The 21,468-nt window shown below is 47.2% G+C and overlaps 1 protein-coding gene and 1 non-coding gene across 2 annotated transcripts; both read left to right on the forward strand.

The window, feature by feature from the left end:
* The first annotated feature begins 1,630 nt into the window (after positions 1-1,630).
* Positions 1,631-3,336, forward strand: LOC149338514 (uncharacterized). The gene is made up of 2 exons (XM_089550755.1): positions 1,631-1,650; positions 2,154-3,336. The coding sequence occupies exons 1-2, from the start codon at positions 1,631-1,633 to the stop codon at positions 3,334-3,336; spliced, it is 1,203 nt and encodes a 400-aa protein (XP_089406881.1).
* TRNAG-CCC (transfer RNA glycine (anticodon CCC)) lies at positions 1,669-1,739 on the forward strand. Its single transcript has one exon. It is a non-coding gene; the product is annotated as a tRNA-Gly (tRNA).
* Positions 3,337-21,468: the final 18,132 nt, after the last annotated feature.

The following is a 21,468-nucleotide window of genomic DNA, read 5'->3' on the forward strand; positions in this document are numbered from 1 at the left end:
CGGTTGCAGTGGTCAAAACTGCCAACGCGGTATCTTGGCGTGCTTCTCGCATGTTATCGGGATCCCAGTGACTGCTGGAACGATGAAGCGTCAAGGGGGAAGGAGAAGGCCGACTCTTGGCAAGGGAGGCAGTTATCAATGTTTTCGCGCGTCTCTGTCTGTAACATTTTCCTTGTGTCAAAGATATGGTACCTAATGAATGTATTGAGTGCATCCCGAGCCAATATTCAAAGAATTCACCGCGTCTTTGCTCTTTTTGTCTGGGCGTCGACATGGGAGCGAACCAGTCGCACGAATTTGTTTATTCCTGTCAAAGGTGGTGGCCTTGGTCTTGTTCATTTGTTTTTACGCCAGGTTGTATTACGATTTATGTTCCTCCGTGACCAGTCGGACAGTTTTTTGCGGACTGTTATTCAGCTGCGATTGCAGGGGCTGCTTCCTGAAATTGTGGTGTCTTCGAGTGAGAATATGCGTGGTTCCGTCGTGGGGTACTTGATAGAGATTGTACTTTCGTTCAAGCTTCTTCAAGTGCGGTTTTCTCTTGACTACTTGAGTAAAGTTTCAAAGCAAAAGCTGTATAAGGAATTAGTGGATGTAATGATGCCAATTCCTCTTTACCGAACCCTGCACCGTCGGAGTCCAGGGCAGGATGTTTTAAAAAGAGTTAAAAGCATGCCGGTTAACCCATCCATGAAAACGTTTTTCTACCAGTTACATTCAAATACGCTCCCTGTTAAAACATGGCTGAACGAAAAGGGGATTTTCGTCCCCTGGACAACGACAACTAACCGTATCCTCTGCAAGAAGCCCGAGACAATAGAACACGTATTCCTGGATTGTTGGGACCCCATCTTCCACTGGGACGTCCTCCAAAGAACTATCAAGAAAGATCTACCCCTGGACCCCTACGGCATTAGATTTTTGCCCATTCAAAATGAAACAGGAGTGCCCTATGACTTACTGATGCTGGTCAGCCTGCACAGCTTGTGGGAAACCAGAATGCAGGTGCGGCATGCAGGTGTAAACGTGCCGTCTGTGCGAGAAAACTTCATTGCAAGTGTCGCGTGCCTGAGAGAAGTATGCATACTGAAAAAATTGCGCAGAAAAACGAGGACGAAGCAAAGACAAGACCTGGACGAGCGCTAACTCACAACTGAAGATTTATTCGGAATAAATCTTCAGTTGTGAGTTAGCGCTCGTCCTGGTCTTGTCTTTGCTTCTTCCTCGTTTTTCTGCGCAATTTTTTCAGTATGCATATCAACCAACTTGCCCAACTTTCTGCTCTCCTGAGAGAAGTATACCGAGCACAAGCTGAACAGCCTGACTGGCTCTCTGTACTAGATGACTTGTCTGTATTGAAAAGATTTTAATCACCCTTGTATCAGCTGCGTTGGGTTGAGGTGTTTTACATTTTTTTTGTAATTTTGGTTCTGTGTCAAAATCGGCAATAAAGAAAAAAAAGCGCCGCTAGTGTAGTGGTATCATGCAAGATTCCCATTCTTGCTACCGGGGTCCGATTCCCGTGCGGCGCATATAAAAGAGGCGTATTTCATTTTTTTTTGCACCGTCTAGGAATATACTTGTCACCGGTGTCTTTTGGCCATCGTACCGCAGGCGGCGCATTGCGAGTATGCTTGAGGACAACGGCTGGTATGTCACACAACTTGGGCGCCGCTGGTGTAGTTGTATCATGCAAGATTCCCATTCTTGCGACCCGGGTTCGATTCCCGGGCGGCGCATATAAAAGAGGCGTATTGTATTTTTTTTCACCGTGTAGGAATGTACTTGTGTCACCGGTGTCTTTTGACCATCGTACTGCAGCCGGCACACTGCGAATATGCTTGAGGACAAAGGCTGCTATGCCACTTCCGGCCACCGAGCGTGACGGACGTGTAATGACTAGCTCCGTCAAGCCGCCGCGGTGGCTCAGTGGCTATGGTGCTCGGCTGCTGGCCCGAAAGACGCGGGTTCGATCCCGGCCGCGGCGGCTAAATTTCTTTGGAGGAGAAATTCGAGGCCCGTGTACTGTGCGATGTCAGTGCACGTTAAAGAACCCCAGGTGGTCGAAATTTCCGGAGCCCTCCACTACGGCGTCTCTCATAGCCTTAGTCGCTTTGGGACGTTAAACCCCATTAACCAAACCAAACCACTAGCTCCGTCAGAGCGGCTACAGCGGCCATGTCTGGCCGCGGAAACAGGAATTTTGGCTCGGACAGCGAGTATCAGGTTGTACTGCCTAGTTTGCCTACAGGGCGTTTTGTTTTGAACACAGTTTATCTGCACCGGGAGGTCAGTGCTCGGCCCTACAGGGTGGAAGATTTTCGAGATGCGCTCGCTCCACTTTCGCTCCTGCCGGAAGTTATCGCCCTGGGGGCGTATCGCATCAGTCATGTGTGGGCCGTAACCTTCAAGGACGCCGACGCTGTGAAGAAGATTATCAACATCGGTGAGCTCAAAGTGAAAGGTGCCCGATTTCTTGTGATAGATCCTGCAAACAGGGACGTCCGAATGAAGCTACATTGGCTCCTACACAATGTACCGGACAAAGACGTCCGGCTTGCCCTCGCTCCGTTCGGGAAGGTGACGGACGTCACAAGGGAGCGATGGCGTGCACAAGGCGTGTCGGACAAGGGTTCAAATACGAGGCTGGTGACCCTTAAGTTGGACGCCGGCTTCAAGATGGACGACTTGCCCCACCAGGTGAGCGCAGCCGGAGAGCTTGCGCTTGTGGTCGTGTCGGGCAGGCCTCCCCTTTGCCTGCGCTGCCGCGGCACAGGCCATATTTGGCGTGAGTGCAAAATCCCACGTTGCGGTGCTTGCCGTCGTTTCGGGCACGAGGAAAGCCAGTGCGCTAGGACGTCCGCCAGCGTCACCGGACCAACGACCAGTGAGGAGACGACAGAGCTGCTCATGGATGAGGCCGATGCGGAGGACGCATCGAGAGCGGCGAGCGGGTCAGTGGCGAGCGAGACCACATCGGCTGCTCCTCGGGCGGATCAGTTGGAGGCGCAAGTTTGCCCGGTCGACACTCCGTCGCAGTCGCCTCCAGCTCCTGCACAGGCTGACGATGTCGTGACGAGAGATGCGACTGCAAAGCCTGGGGACTCACCGGTGAGCGCCGCCTGTGATGTGGCTGAGCCCATGGACGTTCCACCAACAACCAGTGTCACGGCCGGAAAACGGGCGCATGATGACAGCGCAAGCAAAGAGCCGCAGCAGGATGCCAGTGGGGGTGATGAGCCTCCTCCTAAAACGCCAGGTGTGATGCGAGCGTCCTACAAGCCGCGTCCGAACATTCCAGCCGACTCACGGCAGGCGGGGAAACCGCCTCCGTAGTTTTGCACTGTAGAACCCGAGCTGGGGCGTGGGTGGTTTGTGGTGCGGGCGTGATAGTAGACACCATGCGATAAGGGCTTTTTTTTCACTCGATATGGCGATCAATCTCACGTAAGCACTGCGTGTAGCAACTTTGAATGTACGAGGCCTCGGGGCAAGAAGGCGACAATGCCATTTTAGTCGCCTTCTTCTAGAGAACGATCTGCACGTAGTAGCAATTCAGGAAACTAAGATTGAAAGTGAGGAGGCGACGGATCGAATGGTGTTTGTTTTCCGTACGCATTTCGATGTATGCGTGTGTCCCTCTCTTGGCGCCTCATGTGGCTGTGTCCTCTTCATTCGTAATAACATTGGAATCACTGTGCAGTCTCTTTTCTCCTGTGAAAGCGGCCGACTTCTTGTCGTTGATTTTGTGCATTGCGGCCAGAATTTCAGGGTTATTTGTGCGTATGCGCCAAATGTAGAGACCGACCGGAAAATGTTTTTGAGCGCTTCCAGGCATATTTAAACTGTGACAGGGTGCTGGTATTAGCGGGCGATTTCAGTTGTGTTTGTCATGCCTCAGATCGTGCAAATGGTGCTTCGGTGCGAGACAAAAGTGTGGACGTCTCTAAAGAAGTGGTCTACGACTACTATTTAGAGGATATTGGGAATGTATTCTTATATGGTACCCGTCCACAGTATACTCATTTTCAAGGAAATAGCCATGCACGGCTAGACAGACTGTATGTGTCAGCAGAGCTGAAACCTTTATGTACAATGTACGATGTAAAACCTGTGCCCTTTAGTGACCATTCCCTAGTAATAGGAACTTTTGGAAATAAACAAAAGAAAACTCGTTTCAACTGGCACTTGTGGAAATTTAATACTAAATTATTGAAAGAGAGGGATTTAATAATGGAGTCACGCAAGAGCTAAAGAAGCTACTTGCAGCGCAACGGATAAACTACGCTTCCGAGTGGGAAGAGTTGAAGCAGCTTGTCAAAATAAGAGCGATTGAAAAATCTAGCACCTTGAGGTACGCAGAGAAACAAACCGAAACACAGCTTCGCGATCAGCTTGAATTTTTGATCAGTATAGAAAGCGCTGAACCAGGAACATGTTTTAAGGAAATAAGGGATGTAAAAACACAGCTTGAAAGAATAGACGCTGACAAGTACAGAGCGGCAGTTATTAGTGCTCGGTCCGAGAAGCTGTGGGCAGCGGAAACGCCAACAAAGCGTGTTATGCCTGATGAGAAACGATACGCATGTCGGAAGGAAATGCGACAAATAAGCACCGGCGCAGATATTTCGGCAGACAGCAGTGTTATCAAGCGCGTAATCTGTGACCACTCCAAAGACGTACTGGGTCATTCGCGAAAAGCTGAAGAAAAGTTTTACAGTGAATTTCTACCGTTCATGCCGAAACTTGACGAAGAAGTGAAAACGCGTCTTGAGCAACCGTTTTCCGTGAACGAAATAGAGCACGCGATAGACACATTACCAATTGGTAAAGATCCTGGTCCAGACGGCCTGGGGGCTGCTTTCTACAAAACATTTAGAGCTATGATAGCTCCTGTCCTGCTGAAAGTATTTGCCGAGTGTTACGAAGCAAAACGTGTTCCCATGTTCTTCACAACTTCACACATTGTGCTCATACCAAAAACTGATGATCCGGAAAAACGCCTGTTGGTGAGCTCTTATCGTTCGATAAACCTCACTAACGTTGACTACAAAATATTCATGAAGGTGCTGGCAAAAAGACTGCAGGGAGTCATAACCATGCTGGTAGGGGAACATCAGACATGTGGCATAAAGGAGCGAAGCATCGCCACTAACATACACGTAGCGCGATCTGTGCTAGAATGCTGCGACTCTTTTGACGACCAAGTGGCGATATGATGCCGCTGGATCTGGCAAAAGCCTTTGATCGTGTTTCCCATGAAGTACTCTTGGCCATATTATATTACTCGAATGTGGGCGAGATAATAACAGAGGGCGTGAAAATGGCCTCCGGAAATTGTACAACTCGAATTGTTGTCAACGGAGACCTCACAGAGAGCCTGCAAGTGCGGTCCTCTGTGAGGCAGGGTTGTCCTTTGTCACCCTTGCTATTTGCAGCCTACCTTGAGCCACTTTGCCTGGCTATTCAGAATAACGACCGCATAATGGGCTTCAGGCTGCTGTCAGCGCAAGTATAAATCTTGGCATATGCCGATGACATTGCAGTTTTCTGTTCAAATAGAGAGACTGTTTGTGAAGCCACAGATGTAGTACACAAATTCTGTAGATCCACTGGGGCTCAGATCAACTGGGAAAAAAGCTATGGGTACTGGCATGGCAGTTGGGAAGTCACGCCCGACTACTATTCTCGAATGCGCTGGTCCACCATTCCGACAGTATATCTAGGAGTACCACTTGATTGTTACCGAGAGACTGATCGGTACTGGAATGAGCAAGCAGCGAAAGTCAAGGAAAAAAACCGATGTTTGGCAAGGACGACAATTGTCCATGTTCTCACGTGCCACTGTTTGTAATATTTTCCCTGCCGCAAAGATATGGTATGTGATGAGTGTGCTGAGCGCAGCGCGGGTCAACATTCAAAAAATCCATCGTGTTTTTGCCGTTCTTATTTGGTCTTCGACTTGGGAGAGGACCAGTCGAACAAATTTGTTTTTGTCCGTGAAGAAATGTGGGCTTGGACTTGCACACTTCTTTTTGAGACAAGTGGTCTCGCGTTTTTATGTACCTCCGAGATCAAACCGATATGTTCCTACGCACCGTAGTGCAAACTCGCCTAGGTCGATTTTTTCCAGAGTTTCTTGTGTGTTCGTGCCAAAGCATGGGTGGGGCCGTGAGAGGGTACCTGCGAGAGGTCGTACTCGAGTCACACTGAGGAAACAGTCGGCCGACCCGCCCGACAAAACAGCGTTTTCGTAGGGTTGGCGACCCTGTCACACCGCTTCAACACGAACAGTGGGGAAACGTGTCGCCGTCTCCCGCCGGCATGTGTCGGCCACGTGTGCGCCACTTGTTCACAAACTCCCTGTCATACCACAAAAACCAGTTCCGTCGCACTTCCCGCCACTTGTCTGCCTTTGCTTGCGCGCTCTCTTCCATGCGCGATCGCTGCGTGTGTACAGCCGCGGAGATTGTAGACACCTTGCGCTGCCGTAGCTGCTTGTGGTTTTGCAGAATGTCGGAGGAAGTATCGCCGTGCGCGGCTGCTGCAGCAGCATCCTTGCTGCTATACTGCGTCGTCGATTCCGACTCGGACGACGAGCCGCCACCGCAGAAGAAACCACGCTCCAAATGGATGATGGACTGGCTGCGAAGGGCGCCTGAGCAGGGCGCTTTCGAAAACTTGATGCGAGAGTTGGCCCTAGAAGATGCGGAGGGGTACCGCCGCTGGATACGCATGGACACCAGCTGGTTCGAAGAACTTTTAGCCCGAGTGAGACCAGCAATCGAAAAAAGGGACATGAATTTCCGCATTGCCATTCCTACTGCAGAACGACTGGCCATTGGACTGCGCTACATCGCCACAGGTGAGCTCCTAGCTTAAATTTTTTTGTCCGCCGCATATGCTCGGGAGATCGCTACGAAAGCTGCTTATTTGAGGTAGTCTCGTTCGCGGTCGTATTTACGTGAAGTGCACAGTCCCAAAGCGATGTGCCCGCCTGTGGAATGAGCGATAGACTCTCCCTTAGCAAAACTAATTTTGCGTGTGTTCTGTCATTATCTATCCGTTCTATAAATAGATCTCAGCTAATTTGTTGATCTTTGACCTCGTTTTCAGGAGACAGTCAAATGTCCATCCAGTGGCAGTTCAGAAGGAGAAATAACACAGTCTCTGGGATTGTGCAAGATGTATGCAAGGCCATATATGCCGAACTCAAGGAGAATTTCTTGAAGGTATGTAAATGGTGCAATTTGTCGTCTCTGCGACTGAAGTAAGACTATACAGGGTGACTTCTAAACAATTTTTTGTTTTAAGAACTGAGTGACACGTCGGTGCGTTTTCTGGAGATTAATTCTGTAGCTAAAATGAACTCATCAACTTTATAGTTTTGATTTTTGGGGGGCAAGAGTACGTTGCAAAATTCAAGGCCGTCAACATCGAAGATGCGCAGTTTTTGCAGTTTTATCGGAAATGTGCTTCAAAGTTTCAGAATTATTATTATTAGTGGTTTTATTAGTACTAGCGGCAATGAAAAGACTGGCAGAAGACAGGAGAGCTTAGAAAGTCAAAATTGTGCATTTCAAAGCTGTGTCAGTTGCCTATCCCAAGTCGCTGTGCGTAGTACTGCCGCCGAAATCCTGTTAACTGGTTCTACGCTGTAAGTGCGTCTCTATTTGCAGCATTAGAAATGCTATCGCCCCCACTTTATAAATGTGCAACGAGGGAAAGCCAATTCAATAGCTCTGAGGTGCGTATTTTTTGGCGGTTCATATTTTGAACCACATTGCCGATAAATAAAATTGAAATACTGGGCTGACTATAGATGTTGACGGCCTTCAACTCTGCAACATAATCTCTTCTCAGAAAGTAAAAATTAACACGTTTATTGTTTCTTTAGGCAAATAATTATTGGGGTCTATCACGTACATGCCTGCATTGCTGTACAGTCCACTTAAACAAACAGCACTGACGTAGCTGTCACAGTTTCTGAAAATAAAAATCTGTAAACGTTAAAAATATTATCTGGTATTGTTTTGAAATTAATCTACACGAGATGTTTTGGTTATACAGAATAATTTGATCAAAATTTTATATGGAGCAATTTGTGAGTGTATTGAATATATTTTTGTGATAATTTAATGCAAAGTTAAAATTCTGCAATTCCGAATCATTACCTAACCTTACACTTCAATACACTTATTAGTAGAGGTAATAAGAAATCATAAAAGTGTAGCGGCATCCTCTGTGGTTTGTCAGCTCAAAAAAGTTCAACTTGATCACTTGTAGGCGTGCTGCTTATGGGACCTCACTTCGCTTTAATAAAGCAACCAATCTCCACCGACCTTCCAGGTGGCAGGAAGAAAAATTGAACCGCTAGACTTAGTCACTGTGTCACACAGCTGAGAATTCTGCTGTGGAATATGATCGACTAGCAAAATGTCTCTTACAGGTTCCTAGCCGCCCCGAGGAGTGGAAAGCCATAGCACAGGGCTTTCAGGACTTATGGCAATTCCCACACTGCATCGGAGCTCTGGATGGGAAGCACATAGCTATAAATCCACCAGCCAACTCCGGTGCACAATACCGGAACTACAAAGGATGTTTTAGCATTGTGCTTATGGCACTGGTGGATGCGGAGCTAAATTTTGTGTTTGTTGATGTTGGCCGAAATGGCCGACTAAATGACAGCGGAGTTTGGAGAGAATGCGAGATGAAAAAGGCCTTGGATGTGCAGCCATCGCCGCTGCCCTGTGCTGAAGTCCTGCCGCTCTCCAAAAGGGCAGCACCATATGTCATCGTTGGTAATGAGGGTTTTGGCCTAAAACACTACTTAACGTGGCCATATCCTGCTGGTGAGCTGACCAGGGAGAAAAGCATTTTTAATTACAGGTAAGCGCAGTACTAAAGTTTAGCTTGCCATTTAACCAATGCTACTAATATCACAACTAATGCACTCGCTCAGCGCAAAAAAAGAAGTCACGTAGTATTCATTCACCCTGCACTAAGTTTTTGCAGTTGTGCGACTTGTGATGAGGTTAAATGTCTGCTTTGCCTTGCTTCTAATACTATTTTGGATGACGTGAAAATAACAAAAGGAGTCGATTAATATCAAAACTTTTATTTAACATGAACAACTACCCATAAATGCTTGCAAACAACTTCAGAACTTGGTACATTGCCTTATTTCTACTTTTGCGATCCGTTTCAGACTTTCCCGCGCTCGACGGACAGCGGAAAATACTTTTGGAGTGCTTGCGAACCGCTGGCAAATTTTCCGCGCCCCACTTCGACACTCTCCTGAGCGAGCTGAAGACATTGTGTTTGCTACACTAGCACTGCACAATTACTTGCGCTCGAAGAAAACCACTCGGCAACTTTACACCCCTCAAGACAGTGTGGATGTAGAGGACGTTTTGACAGGTATGTGTGTTTTGAAACTGCTGTACATGATGTGAAAGCCTGAAACACAGAGCTATCTAATGCAGTGCGTGTGGAACACACTAAAATGATTAAAAGAGCACTTATGGATTGAAGACGGCACGAGAGGTTCGACTGTGTAATTAACTGGAGATGCACGCGCCAGGACACGGTATGGGCCATGGTATTTGGCGAGAAATTTTGACGACAGGCCCGGAGTATTTGTCGAAATCCAGAGCCACACAAGGCAGCCATTGGGGAAATGTGGCGTTGTTTGATTGTGGTCGTGGCGGGATTTCTCTCTGCACTGGTTGTCAGTTGTGAGAGCACGGGCGATGCGGCGACAGTCTTCGGCGTGCTGGGCGGCTTCAGATAGAGGCGTATACTCGGAAGCGTCGGGTTGGTACGGCAGAATGGTGTCGATGGTAGCAGAAGGGTGACGGCCGTAAAGGAGAAAGAAAGGAGAGAAGCCAGTAGTGGACTGCGCTGCGGTATTGTACGCATAGGTTACATACGGAAGCAAAAGATCCCAGTTAGACTGGTTTGAAGAGACGTACATAGATAACATGTCTCCGAGGGTACGGTTAAAGCGCTCGGTGAGACCGTTGGTTTGCGGATGATATGCGGAGGTGGTGCGTTGAATTACATTGCACTTGGTGAGCATTGCCTTAACAACATCGGATAATAAGGCGCGGCCTCTGTCGCTCAGCAATTCGCGAGGGGCGCCATGACGAAGGATGAATCGGTTTAAAATAAACGAGGCCACCTCTGAGGCTGTAGCGGCTGGAAGGGCTGCGGTTTCGGCATACCTTGTCAAATGGTCAACCGCGACGATAGCCCAACGGTTGCCGGCCGAAGTATACGGAAGGGGGCCGTATAAATCAATGCCGACGCGGTCAAATGGGCGTGGCGGGCAGGGTAGCGGCTGCAATTCTCCAGCAGAACGTTGAGGTGGCGGCTTGCGACGTTGACAGGTAAGGCACGAGCGCACGTATTTGAGGATGAAGGTGTACATGCCACGCCAATAATATCGTAGCCGGATGGGAGCGTAGGTCTTGAACACTCCGACATGACCACACTCCGGGTCAGCGTGAAAATGGGCGCAAACTTCCGAGCGAACGTGACGGGGAATAACTAGCAACCACTTGCGGCCATCTGAGCTGTAGTTGCGGCGATAAAGGAGGTTATCACGAATTGAGAAATGGGAAGCATGGCGGCGAAGAGCACGCGACGGAGAAGCAGCCGTAGGGTTTGTGAGGAAGTCAAGAAGAGAAGAGATCCATGGGTCGGCACGCTGCGCCGAAGGCATGGCGCTGATGTGAAGCATCGGTGAGGAGGCGTCTAAGGTTGAAAGGCTCGAAGTATTGGCTGGAAGTGGGCAGCGCGATAGAACATCGGCGTCTTGATGTTTGCGGCCAGTACGATACACGACGCGGATGTCGTATTCCTGGAGGCGAAGGGCCCACCTCTCGAGGCGACCGGATGGGTCTTTCAGAGAAGACAGCCAGCACAGCGCGTGGTGGTCGGTCACGACTTCAAACGGGCGGCCGTAGAGGTAAGGGCGGAACTTGGTAAGCGCCCAAACTATCGCCGACACTCTTTTTCAGTGACCGAGTAATTAGATTCAGCCTTTGTGATCGTGCGGCTGGCATAGGCAACGACGTATTCGGCGAAGCCAGGTTTACGTTGTGCGAGTACGGCGCCGAGGCCTACCCCACTGGCGTCAGTATGGACCTCGGTGGGTGCGGTCGGGTCGAAATGGCGAAGTATCGGTGGGGCAGTGAGGATACGGCGCAAGGAATCGAAGGCGTCGTCACACACTTGGGACCATTGCGAAAGATCGGAACTGCCGGACAGAAGTTGTGTCAAAGGTGCAGCGATTGAGGCAAAGTTGCGTATAAACCTACGGAAGTAGGAGCACAACCCTAGGAAGCTGCGCAGTTCTTTGATAGAAGTAGGTCGAGGGAACGCAGCCACAGCACGAAGTTTAGCCGGGTCCGGACGGACACCCTCCTTGGAAACAACGTGGCCTAAAATAGTGAGTTGGCGAGCTGCAAAATGGCACTTCTTTAAGTTGAGCTGGAGGCCGGCGTCAGAGAGGCAGGTCAAAACGTGCTTCAGGCGGTAAAGGTGAGTGACAAAGTCAGGCGAAAACACGACGATGTCGTCGAGGTAACAGAGGCAGGTTTTTCACTTGAGACCACGCAGAATGGTATCCATCATCCGCTCAAACGTGGCGGGAGCATTACAAAGACCGAAAGGCATTACAGTAAATTCATATAGGCCGTCAGGTGTTACAAAAGCTGTCTTGGGGCGATCGGCCTCTTCCATGGGTACCTGCCAGTATCCGGAACGTAAATCTAAAGAGGAAAATATCTCGGCACCTTGCAAGCAGTCTAGCGCGTCATCAATGCGTGGCAGGGGATATACGTCCTTGCGCGTAATCTTGTTAAGGCGGCGGTAGTCTACACAGAAACGGATGGAGCCGTCTTTCTTTTTGACAAGCACTACTGGCGAAGCCCATGGACTGCTTGAGGGTTTAATCACGCCGCTCTTGAGCATTCGGTCGACTTGATCTTCAATAACATGGCGCTCGGGTGCCGACACACGATAGGGGCGCTGCCGTAGAGGAGCGTGGGCACCTGTGTCTATGCGATGTGTGACAGTCGACGTTTGGCCCAGTGAGCTGTGATGACAGTCGAAGGAGGCGCGGAACTGGTTGAGCAAGTCGAGAAGCTGCGTGCGCTGCGGCGGTGGAAGATCTGCGTCGATTGAGCGGAGAAATAGTTCGGTAGATGATGGAGTGGGTGTAGAAGATGGTGGGCTGAGCGCAGCGAGACTGATGTGCGATGAACCGGCAGTCTCCTCATGGGTTAAAATAGCCGCGACAGGTTGGACACTGCCGACACATTCGCCACGGCGCAGAGCACAAGGGTAGGGAAACGGGTTGCAGACCCACAGTACGGAAAGGCCAGCAGAAATAGTCAATACGGCGTAAGGCAGAGGAAGGCACTTGCGCCGGAGGAAAGTATGGGCTGGCGTGAAAAGAACAGTGTCATCACGAGAAGGGGCACAAGAGAGGCGCACAAGGACGGAAGAGCATGGAGGCAGGTCGATGTCTTCGGTGACGAGGGCTTTAATACATGGCGGTGAAGGAGCAACGTCCGGCAGGGATTGGGGCAGAGCACAGAACCCGACTTCAGCGCGAGCGCAATCGATGACAGCGGCATGACGAGAAAGGAAATCCCAGCCCAAAATAACAGAGTGAGAACAACACGGCAGTACGACGAACTCGATCGTGTAGAGGACATCCTGAATTAAAACTCGAGCGGTGCAAGCTGCCGACGGCTTGATGTGCTGAGCGCTGGCCGTGCGCAGCGAGAGACCGGCAATTGGCGTCTTAACTTTCTTCAAGCGGCGACAAAGGTTTGCGTCTATTACTGAAATTGCGGCGCCAGTGTCTACAAGGGCCATGACAGAAATTCCCTCGACCGAAACGTCAATAAGGTTCGCAGGGGACAGCTGAGGTCTTTGGTAGTTCGACGAGGACGCAGTTCTTGCCTCAGGAACTGCGACATCTAGTTTTCCTCTTGAGAATTACTTGGGCGGCGACGCATCGGAGAAATGGAGTGTCGTCGCGGCGATGGGGAACGGCGGTCGGTAATCGCTGAACGGTCGGGGGAGAAAGGACGAGGGGAAGCACGGAGCTCGGCAGACGCGGAGTACTGACGCGCTGGAGGCCAGTACCCGACCGGCGGTGCCGAAACTGGGAGACGGCGACGGCAATGGCGGGCTACGTGGCCAGGCAATCCGCAGGTATAGCAAATAGGCCGGTTATCCGTCGTGCGCCAAGGATCTCGGTCTCGTGGAGATGGTCGCAGATAAGGTGCCGGCGATTGTACGGGCACTGACATTATAGGGTACGTAGGCGGCTGAGGTTGTGCGACGACTTCAGCGTAAGTCATTGGACGGGCGACAGGTTTTGGGGCGACGTTGCCATAATTCAGAGGGGTGGCGACTGGTCTTGGGACGGCGTCAGCGTACGCCAGCGGAGCTGCGACAGGTGGTGATGAATGCGCTGACGGAAGCACCTCAGCAACCTGCTCTCGGAATTGCATGTTGGAGAGCCGGGGCCAAATATGGTGGCGACTTTTGAGGGCTAGGCAAAAGCGAAAGCTGACGGGCCACCTCCTCACGTACAAAGTCCTCCATTTGCTGCAGCAGATAGGAGCTGTCAGCTGCGGGTGTCAGTCCAGAAAGTGACTCTGGCTGAGCTGAGTGCTGACGAGTCAGAACCCTCTGCTTACGCAGCTCCTCGAAGCTCTGGCACAGCGTGATGACTTCCGAAACGGTGCGCAAGTCCCGAGCGAGCAGCATTTGAAAGGCGTCATCATCAATGCCTTTCAAGATCTGCTTGATCTTGTCAGCTTCCGGCATGCTGACGTTCACTCAGTTGCAGAGGGCGATTACATCTTCTATGTAGCTAGTGAAGCTCTCGCCGACCTGCTGCGACCGTTCACGCAAGCGTTGTTTGGCGCGAAGTTGTCTGACAGCTGGGCGACCAAACACTTCTGAGAACTTCGTCTTGAAGGCTGACCAAGTCGCAACGTCCCCTTCATGGTTGCGGTACCATAAGTTTGCGACGCCGGTAAGATAAAAAATTACATTGTTGAGGTTTGTCTCGTCATCCCACTTGTTATACAGGCTCACCCGCTCGTAGGATGCGAGCCAGTCTTCCACGTCATGGTCATCTGTGCCGCTGAAGATAGCCGGGTCCCTTTGGCGAAGAGAGCCGGCACAGATGACAGTCGGTGTGCCTGCTTGCACGGCTTGGTGTTGGATGTCTACAGGCATCGCAGGTGTCGGAAGAGTGCGGCTACGGAGCTTCAGAGCCGATATCGTTACCCGGCGGCTCCACCAAATGTAGGATGGGGGTTTGTTAAAGGCACTGGGACCTCAGGAGCAGGGCGGCAACAGTCCGTGGTCGGCGAAGGCGAGAACACAGCACGCGCAGCGATGGCAGCGCCGCCACTAAGCAGAACGGTCGTCTTCGTCTTCACAACAAGAGCACTTATGGATTGAAGATCACACGCTCAGAGAAAATTTCTGCAAGGCTTTTCATGAAACGTTCAAGCCTATGGGCCTCTCCCTTGACTGACACAAATCTATTATTATAACCAAGAGTGTTAATTCTTCGTGTGTATGGTGCTGCTATCTGATACATAGGGCACGTATGCAATGGCTCTTGGAGGGATGGTGTGAGCCCATCTAGAGCCATGAGCCAGCTCCCAAGAGTTGTAAGCAACCACTGCGTCAATGCCAAGGCTGTCCGGGATACGTACACGGAGTACTTTGTGAACGAAGGACAGGTCAGCTGGCAGTGGCGCCTAGTTGCCTAATCAGGAGCTTCTGCCACAATGAAGGCGTAAATAGCACGTTCTTGTTGTGCCTTGACAGCCTGACTATGATGCATTTGCTCCACCTTTTTGCTCTTCATTCACCATGCAGTGCACTGGAAATGTAGCTTTATGCAATGCTCAAAGTATGTTTTTTTATCGATTTGGTTTATTCAGAAAACATTACAGCGCAGCTTAGGGAGGCATGCTAATGGCAGGAAATTTGGTTGAGTAAGCTGCGTTGCCCTGACTGCAATAGTAGCACAACAACATAGGCAAAAATTTATCATCTCCAAGAATAATCTTTTGGTACAAGGCTATGTAAACTAAGTATCTGCTTTGCATTTCATGAAAAGAGACTTACAAAATTAATATCTCTATTCTAACATCACAAAAGGAAGAAGAAGAAGAAGATAAACTTTATTTTCCATCAAAAAAAGATGGAGGGAGACGGGGCTAAAAGCTGCAACCGCAGCTTGTCTGGTCCCCGCCCCCCTACATGGAAACGACAGGTGGCACTTGACAGAAACATTTACCAACAAAAAGCATGTCAGAAGAACAGTCGTTTTGACACGACTAAATGAAGAAATGTCTATTGTAACAATACATGGCAACAAAACATGATACTGAAAAAAAAACTGTCAGGAAGGTACATTGAACATGGTTAATTGAACATGGAATTTGAACATGGTTACCGAAAAAGGAATACATCAGATTTCAGGTCTAACAACAGAACATCTCTATGAATTATACAATATTAATAGCGGTTACATGCAGTTTGCGTTTTATTGAAGAAAAATATTCTTAAGCTGCGCAGAATTGAGCGCTAAAATGTCTACATCTTCAGACAAATAGGAGTTTAAGACCGAAGGGATGCGGTGTTTTAGGGTTTGTGCAGCGTAATTTGTTCTGCAGGAACCAACTTTCCAGTATTCTGGTTTTCTTGTGAAGTGACCTGACGAACTTTTAACGGCTAGTTGTGCTAATTTTGTTAGGATTTTGCTATTTTGCCTCCTTTCTCGAATTAATGCGAGACATAGGTTGTACTTGTACATCTCTTTAATGTGTAATAGGCCCAGCTTGTGGAATAATGGCTGTACATTAGAATCATGTGTAGAGTGTGTAATGATTCTAACTGCCTTACTCTGTAGTCTGCTAAGTTTCTGGATACCGGTCATTGTGGTCGTTCCCCACGCGAGTATGCAGTAATTTAAGTAAGACAGAAAAAGAGAGTTGTATAGAAGCATCATGACATTTTTCGGTAGGAAATATTTGTTTCTGTGGAGAATCCCAACTACACTCGCGATTTTTGAGGCTATATATTCTGTGTGCCTGTTCCAGGACATCGTTTCTGTAAAAATAACCCCTAGCGTTTTAAATTCGTCGACAACATCTATCTCCGAACCATTTAACTTAAGTCTTAACTCAGACGGAACTAGTCTTGATTTCGCGCCAAAAACGATCGCTTTTGATTTCGAGCTATTAATTATTAGTCCATTGTGTTTTGCCCAATCACTTCCTTTAGCTAACACGGAATTTGCAGTGCTAAACAATTCTGTACATTTATCGGAAGCACAAAAAATGCTAGTGTCATCGGCATAGATGACGAACTTAGTCTGCATATCCACGTTCACAATGTCATTGTAAGGAGATAGCGCCACCCAGCGGCGTTCGTGAGGAGAAGAAGACAAAGCACGAGGAGCGCGTGCGGAGGGGTACGCCGGGACAGGTCGAACAGGATTACGGGGCAGAGAAGAGAAAAGCGCGGTGGGCGACGGACGTGGACGAGTTCTGCTGGCTCCCCGAGTTCCGGGCTTGGGCCTCAGCCGCAGACGTCCGGGCCACCAGACCTGGACATCCATCGTCGAGACCTCAACCACCAGGCCCAGGCGCCACTCTTCTCCGTCCATCCGTCAGCTGCTCCACACAGGCCGCTTCTGGCGCCTACGTGGCCTTTCCGGGATACCAGACCTGGGAAGCGTGCTGGGAGCCCACAGACGCTGACGCTGCGGCAACGTTGAAGGCCAACGGGGGAAACGCCGGCAACAGTGCATCGACACTGGAACGCCCAGAGACTGCCTGACTGCCCGACACCCAGCCAGTCCTCCCCGCTCGATGCGCGTATGAGAGACAAGTAGTGCGCCTTTCCTTTTTGACTTTCTTTTTCCTGTATTTTTCGCAAGGATTTTGTTCTGTTCCCCCGTGTGTTTTTTCCGTGTGTTGTTGCGTTGCTCTCTTGGCTGTTTCCTTTTTTTCTCGCTCATATTGAAATTTGTTTCCTTTCCGATAAAAGCCGCCTCGTTTATTGTTTGTACTTTTGTGTTTGTTTAAAATAAGACCTGCAATCTCACAGATCCTCACAGTCATTTAAGTATATATAAAATAAAAATGACCCCAAGATACTTCCTTGCGGGACTCCTGATTTAGTACAAGTCACGCCTGAAGAATAACCATTTAGCTCAACATATTGTACGCGATTTGAGAGGTATGATTTAATTAGCTCAAATGGTAGCCCGCGAACACCGTAATTTTTTATTTTTTCGAGGAGGAGATTTCGGTTGAGGTAGTCAAATGCCTTGGTAAAATCCAGAAATATGCCTACTACATACCTTTTACTATCTATATTGGTTAAAATGTATTCTTTCTGGTCAAGCAAGGCAAGTTGGGTAGATCGAAATTTCCGAAAACCGTACTGGGAATCAGTTATGTTATTCATTTTTTCAAAAAAGGTTTCAAAGCGTATTAGAATAAGTTTTTCTAACCCTTTAGAAAACACGGGAAGAATAGAAACTGGGCGATAGTTATTAAGATTGTTATGATCACCTTTCTTGTGTATAGCTCTTACTTTTGCTATTTGCATGTTATTAGGAAAGACTCCAGAGCTTATGCACAAATTAAAAATGTATGACAGGATAGGTGATATAACATCGAGGACATACTTTACGGGCTTGATTTTCACGTCATGGACATCACAACTGGTTGAATTTTTTAGTTGCATCATTGTGAAGTACACTTCTTTGGGGGTAACAGGATTCAGGAACATACTAGGATATTCTTTATTGAGGGACTTTGCATGATCATGATTAGGTAATGCTGGTACAGGTAAATTGGCAAAGTGGTCGTTGAATGCATCCGCTAAGGCATGACCAGATGCCGTCGCGCCATTTATCTTTAGCTCGCTAACCGAGCCCGAAATTGATGAACGGCCAAGAACATCATTGAGTTTTCGCCAAGTAGACTTGCAGTCATGCTTGACTGCATTAAAATAGTTTTCAAAATAGGCACTTTTAGCTTTCTTCATTTCTTTATTAAGACAATTTCTATATTGTTTAAATTCTTTCAGCTTAGCCATATCTCGGGTCTGTATAAACCTATAGAACAAGTCATTCTTAACTCTAATTTTACACCATAGGTGATCGTTTATCCAAGGTTTCCTGATCTTCCTAGACACACTAATAGTTCGGAAAGGAAAATGTTTTCTGTAAAGCTCATTGAACCTATCTGTGAATAAGCAGTAGGAAACATTAGGATCATCTGATTCTAGAACGTGTGACCAGTCCTCCTTATTTAATTCATCCCGAAATTGGTCTAATTGCGCTGGTAAAATTTGCTGGTAGGTAACTACGCGATTTACTTTTTTTCCCTTTTCTAGAGGCTTCACACATATAAAAATAGGAAGATGATCACTGAGATCGCATACAAGGACACCTGATTTAGTTTTATTGGCTGTGTAATTAGTTAAGAATAAGTCAAGCAGTGTTGATGTGCTGGATGTAATTCTAGTTGCAAGGTAAATGGTGTTTCTTATATTTTGTGCTTCAAGCAACAGCTTAAATTCTTTGATACGACCTGAAGTTGTTTCAAGCATGTTTAGGTTGAAATCTCCCCCGCAAACAAGGCCAAGTTCGCAGTCATTAACGTAAGAAAAAAGAATCGTAAGAAAAACGTAAGAACGTAAAAGAACGTAAGAAAAAGAAATCAAAGATGGGTAAAATTATACACATTGTCCCAAAGCACTGCATGCTTCTTCCACACCTGTATTGGATTTACATAAATTACACACATATGACATGCACTGACAAAAATGACTCACTTCACACAACAAAATGACATACCATAACAGCTGATGACATTTATGCTTTGCAGGAAGTTATTCTAGAGAAATTAAGTGTTCTTGTTCATCATATAAAATAGTTTAAAATTTTCCTTCACTTTTAATTTCGGTGGTAGAACAATTATAACACACAACACTGTATTCAATTAGGCACATGTGAATTTTTTTTGAGTCTGCACTCAGCCTACGCCCCAGATCATTCATCTGCTGCCTGTATAACTTCTACTTGTGTGCTATGTAGTGCCATGCTATACTTTACAATGGCATTATATCCTGTTAAGTAGGCCATTTGTCTGTGCAGCCCTTCAGGCACCTGCCGCAGTGCATTGGCCATAGTTGCGGCCAAATCGTCGCACTCATCTTTTTGCCGATCGGCACTTTCATTCATTCATTTCCTCTTTATTTCCTTTCCTTTCGAAAAGGTAGGAGCCGGGACTAAAAGCTGTAAAAACAGCTTGACAGGGGCCCCGGCCCCCTACATGGTGGCACTGCAGCGTGTCGGAATCATCACCACCATAACAAAGGAAAAATAAATACAGATACATATTACAGAAACAATATAGTTCAAGCGCAACAAATAAATACAAATTCAACATTGCAAGGCAAACAACCGTTTGCAACGCTTCAGACACAGAAAAAAAAGAAAACAAAGAAAAAAACAGATGAAGTACAATGTGTTGGACATTCTGGACACAGTATGTAACGAATTGAAGCGACAGTAAATTTCTACAAGGGACATGTGTACAATAATTACAGCACAGAAAACGCCTCACATTACAAGATCTAAGACAACTATAATAATTTCTGCCGACAGAACAGACTAATCGTATGTTTAGGTTCGTATGCTGGATCGAAATTCGACGACTTTAAACTATTGAGTAATGTGGGAGTAATATATTTCAAAGATGGCGTATGGTATGAGGTGCGAGGTGTAGGTACAAGCCATTTTTCCTTGTGCCTCGTAAGGCGAGGTCTGGCATTTTCTTGTAGTTGGGCTAAAGATATTAAAAAATTACTTTTTTCTTTCACAAAAGATTTATATATTAGCATTAACCTATAGTTATATAGGCAAAACACTGGGAGAACATTGTATTTCTCAAAAAGGGAGGCCGAGTGATGCAAAAAAGACACATTAGCGATGTACCGAACTGCTTTTTTTTTAAGTAAGTGCAGTTTTTTTAAGTAAGTCATACCGGTCGTGCCCCAGACAATAATACACTACTGAAGAAGGGATAATACTAGGGAATTATAGAGAATAATTTTAACCTTGGTAGGCAAAATTTCTCTCAGTCTCGCAATAACACCAACAGCACTGGATATTTTCGATTGAAGGTACTCAACGTGTTTGTTCCAAGTTAAATGCTTTGAAAAATGAACACCAAGTATTTTCACTGTATCGACTATTTGAATGCGATCTGTACCTAGACGTAGATTCCATGAAGTCAGCTGATGTTTTCCTTTTGGTGAATATAAAATTGCTTGTGTTTTAGACTTGCAGACTTATTTAAGGCATGCACTGCTGCTTCTAGAAGTAGCTTCTTTTCGCTGCCACAACTTTCTTCCTGCTTTCTTTTCGTAGGCTCTCTCCGATGAACAATGGGTGGAGTGGCTGAAGCACCCCTCGAAGTGCAGCCACTGTCGGCAGGTCCGTCATTCACCACGACCGCAGTGCCTTCTGCCTCATCTTGTATGTTGTCAACAGGCTGCTGCGTCTCATCTAAGCACAACTGAGCGCTCTCTATTGATGCGGCCTCTTCGTTCTCTGTTTCAACCTGCGACTGTGAAATAAAGCAGAAATAGCGCAGAGTTTCACTTTCGTTCTATTCCTTCCAGCTTGCTGAATTGTTTATTTTTGTTTGGGCTAGTAGTAGAAGTATTTATTTTATATCACCATATTATACAATACGGCCCCGAGGATGGACTAAAGAACGCAGACAAAGTATGCCTCTTTATGAGACCTACAACCCGGATTACATATTGTGACACCAGAGGCAGAACGGGAAAAACATGACAAAACACTTTTAGAATGTGTGCACAGTGCAGTGAAAAGAATATTTAAGGTGCTACCATATTATTCAGTAGCAAGCAAAACAATTTTCAAAATAAATAGAACAGAGTAGGAAAATGAAAGAGGCTGTGAAAATACAGCATTATCAAAACAAACAGTATAACAGGATAACGCAAATTAATCCGCACAATATCAGTTCCTGGCATTGATTAAGATTATAGAGAGGATAAAAACATCTTCAGTTTTACTAAAGACAAACACACTGGTACTTTGTTGAGCAGTTTCTACAAGAAATTGGTGCACCTTACACAGGGTTGCAATGTGGCTACCTGACCTTTATTAAATAGTTAGTTCTAGATCTTGTAGTGGATAGGGAAACCACATGTAAATCATATGCTATATTCCTAGAAAGGTAAGTAATGCGGAAAGAAATGAAATCGTGCTTTATTTTGTAGGAAATATGGACCATCAAACTTAAGTTGTTGCAGTGAAAAAGATTGCCAACATAAAAAGTTTCGAAATATTTCTACAGC

The sequence above is a fragment of the Amblyomma mixtum genome, chromosome 6 (genome assembly GCF_055824585.1).
Source record: "Amblyomma mixtum isolate Tamu chromosome 6, ASM5582458v1, whole genome shotgun sequence".
In the NCBI taxonomy this organism is placed as follows: Eukaryota; Metazoa; Arthropoda; class Arachnida; order Ixodida; family Ixodidae; genus Amblyomma; species Amblyomma mixtum.

Bases quoted from the DNA above. Each gene is read 5' to 3' on its own strand.
- LOC149338514 (XM_089550755.1), top strand. From the start codon at position 1,631: ATGCTTGAGGACAACGGCTG. The intron at 1,651-2,153 runs GTATGTCACACA...CCAAACCACTAG, and splicing joins ATGCTTGAGGACAACGGCTG to CTCCGTCAGAGCGGCTACAG.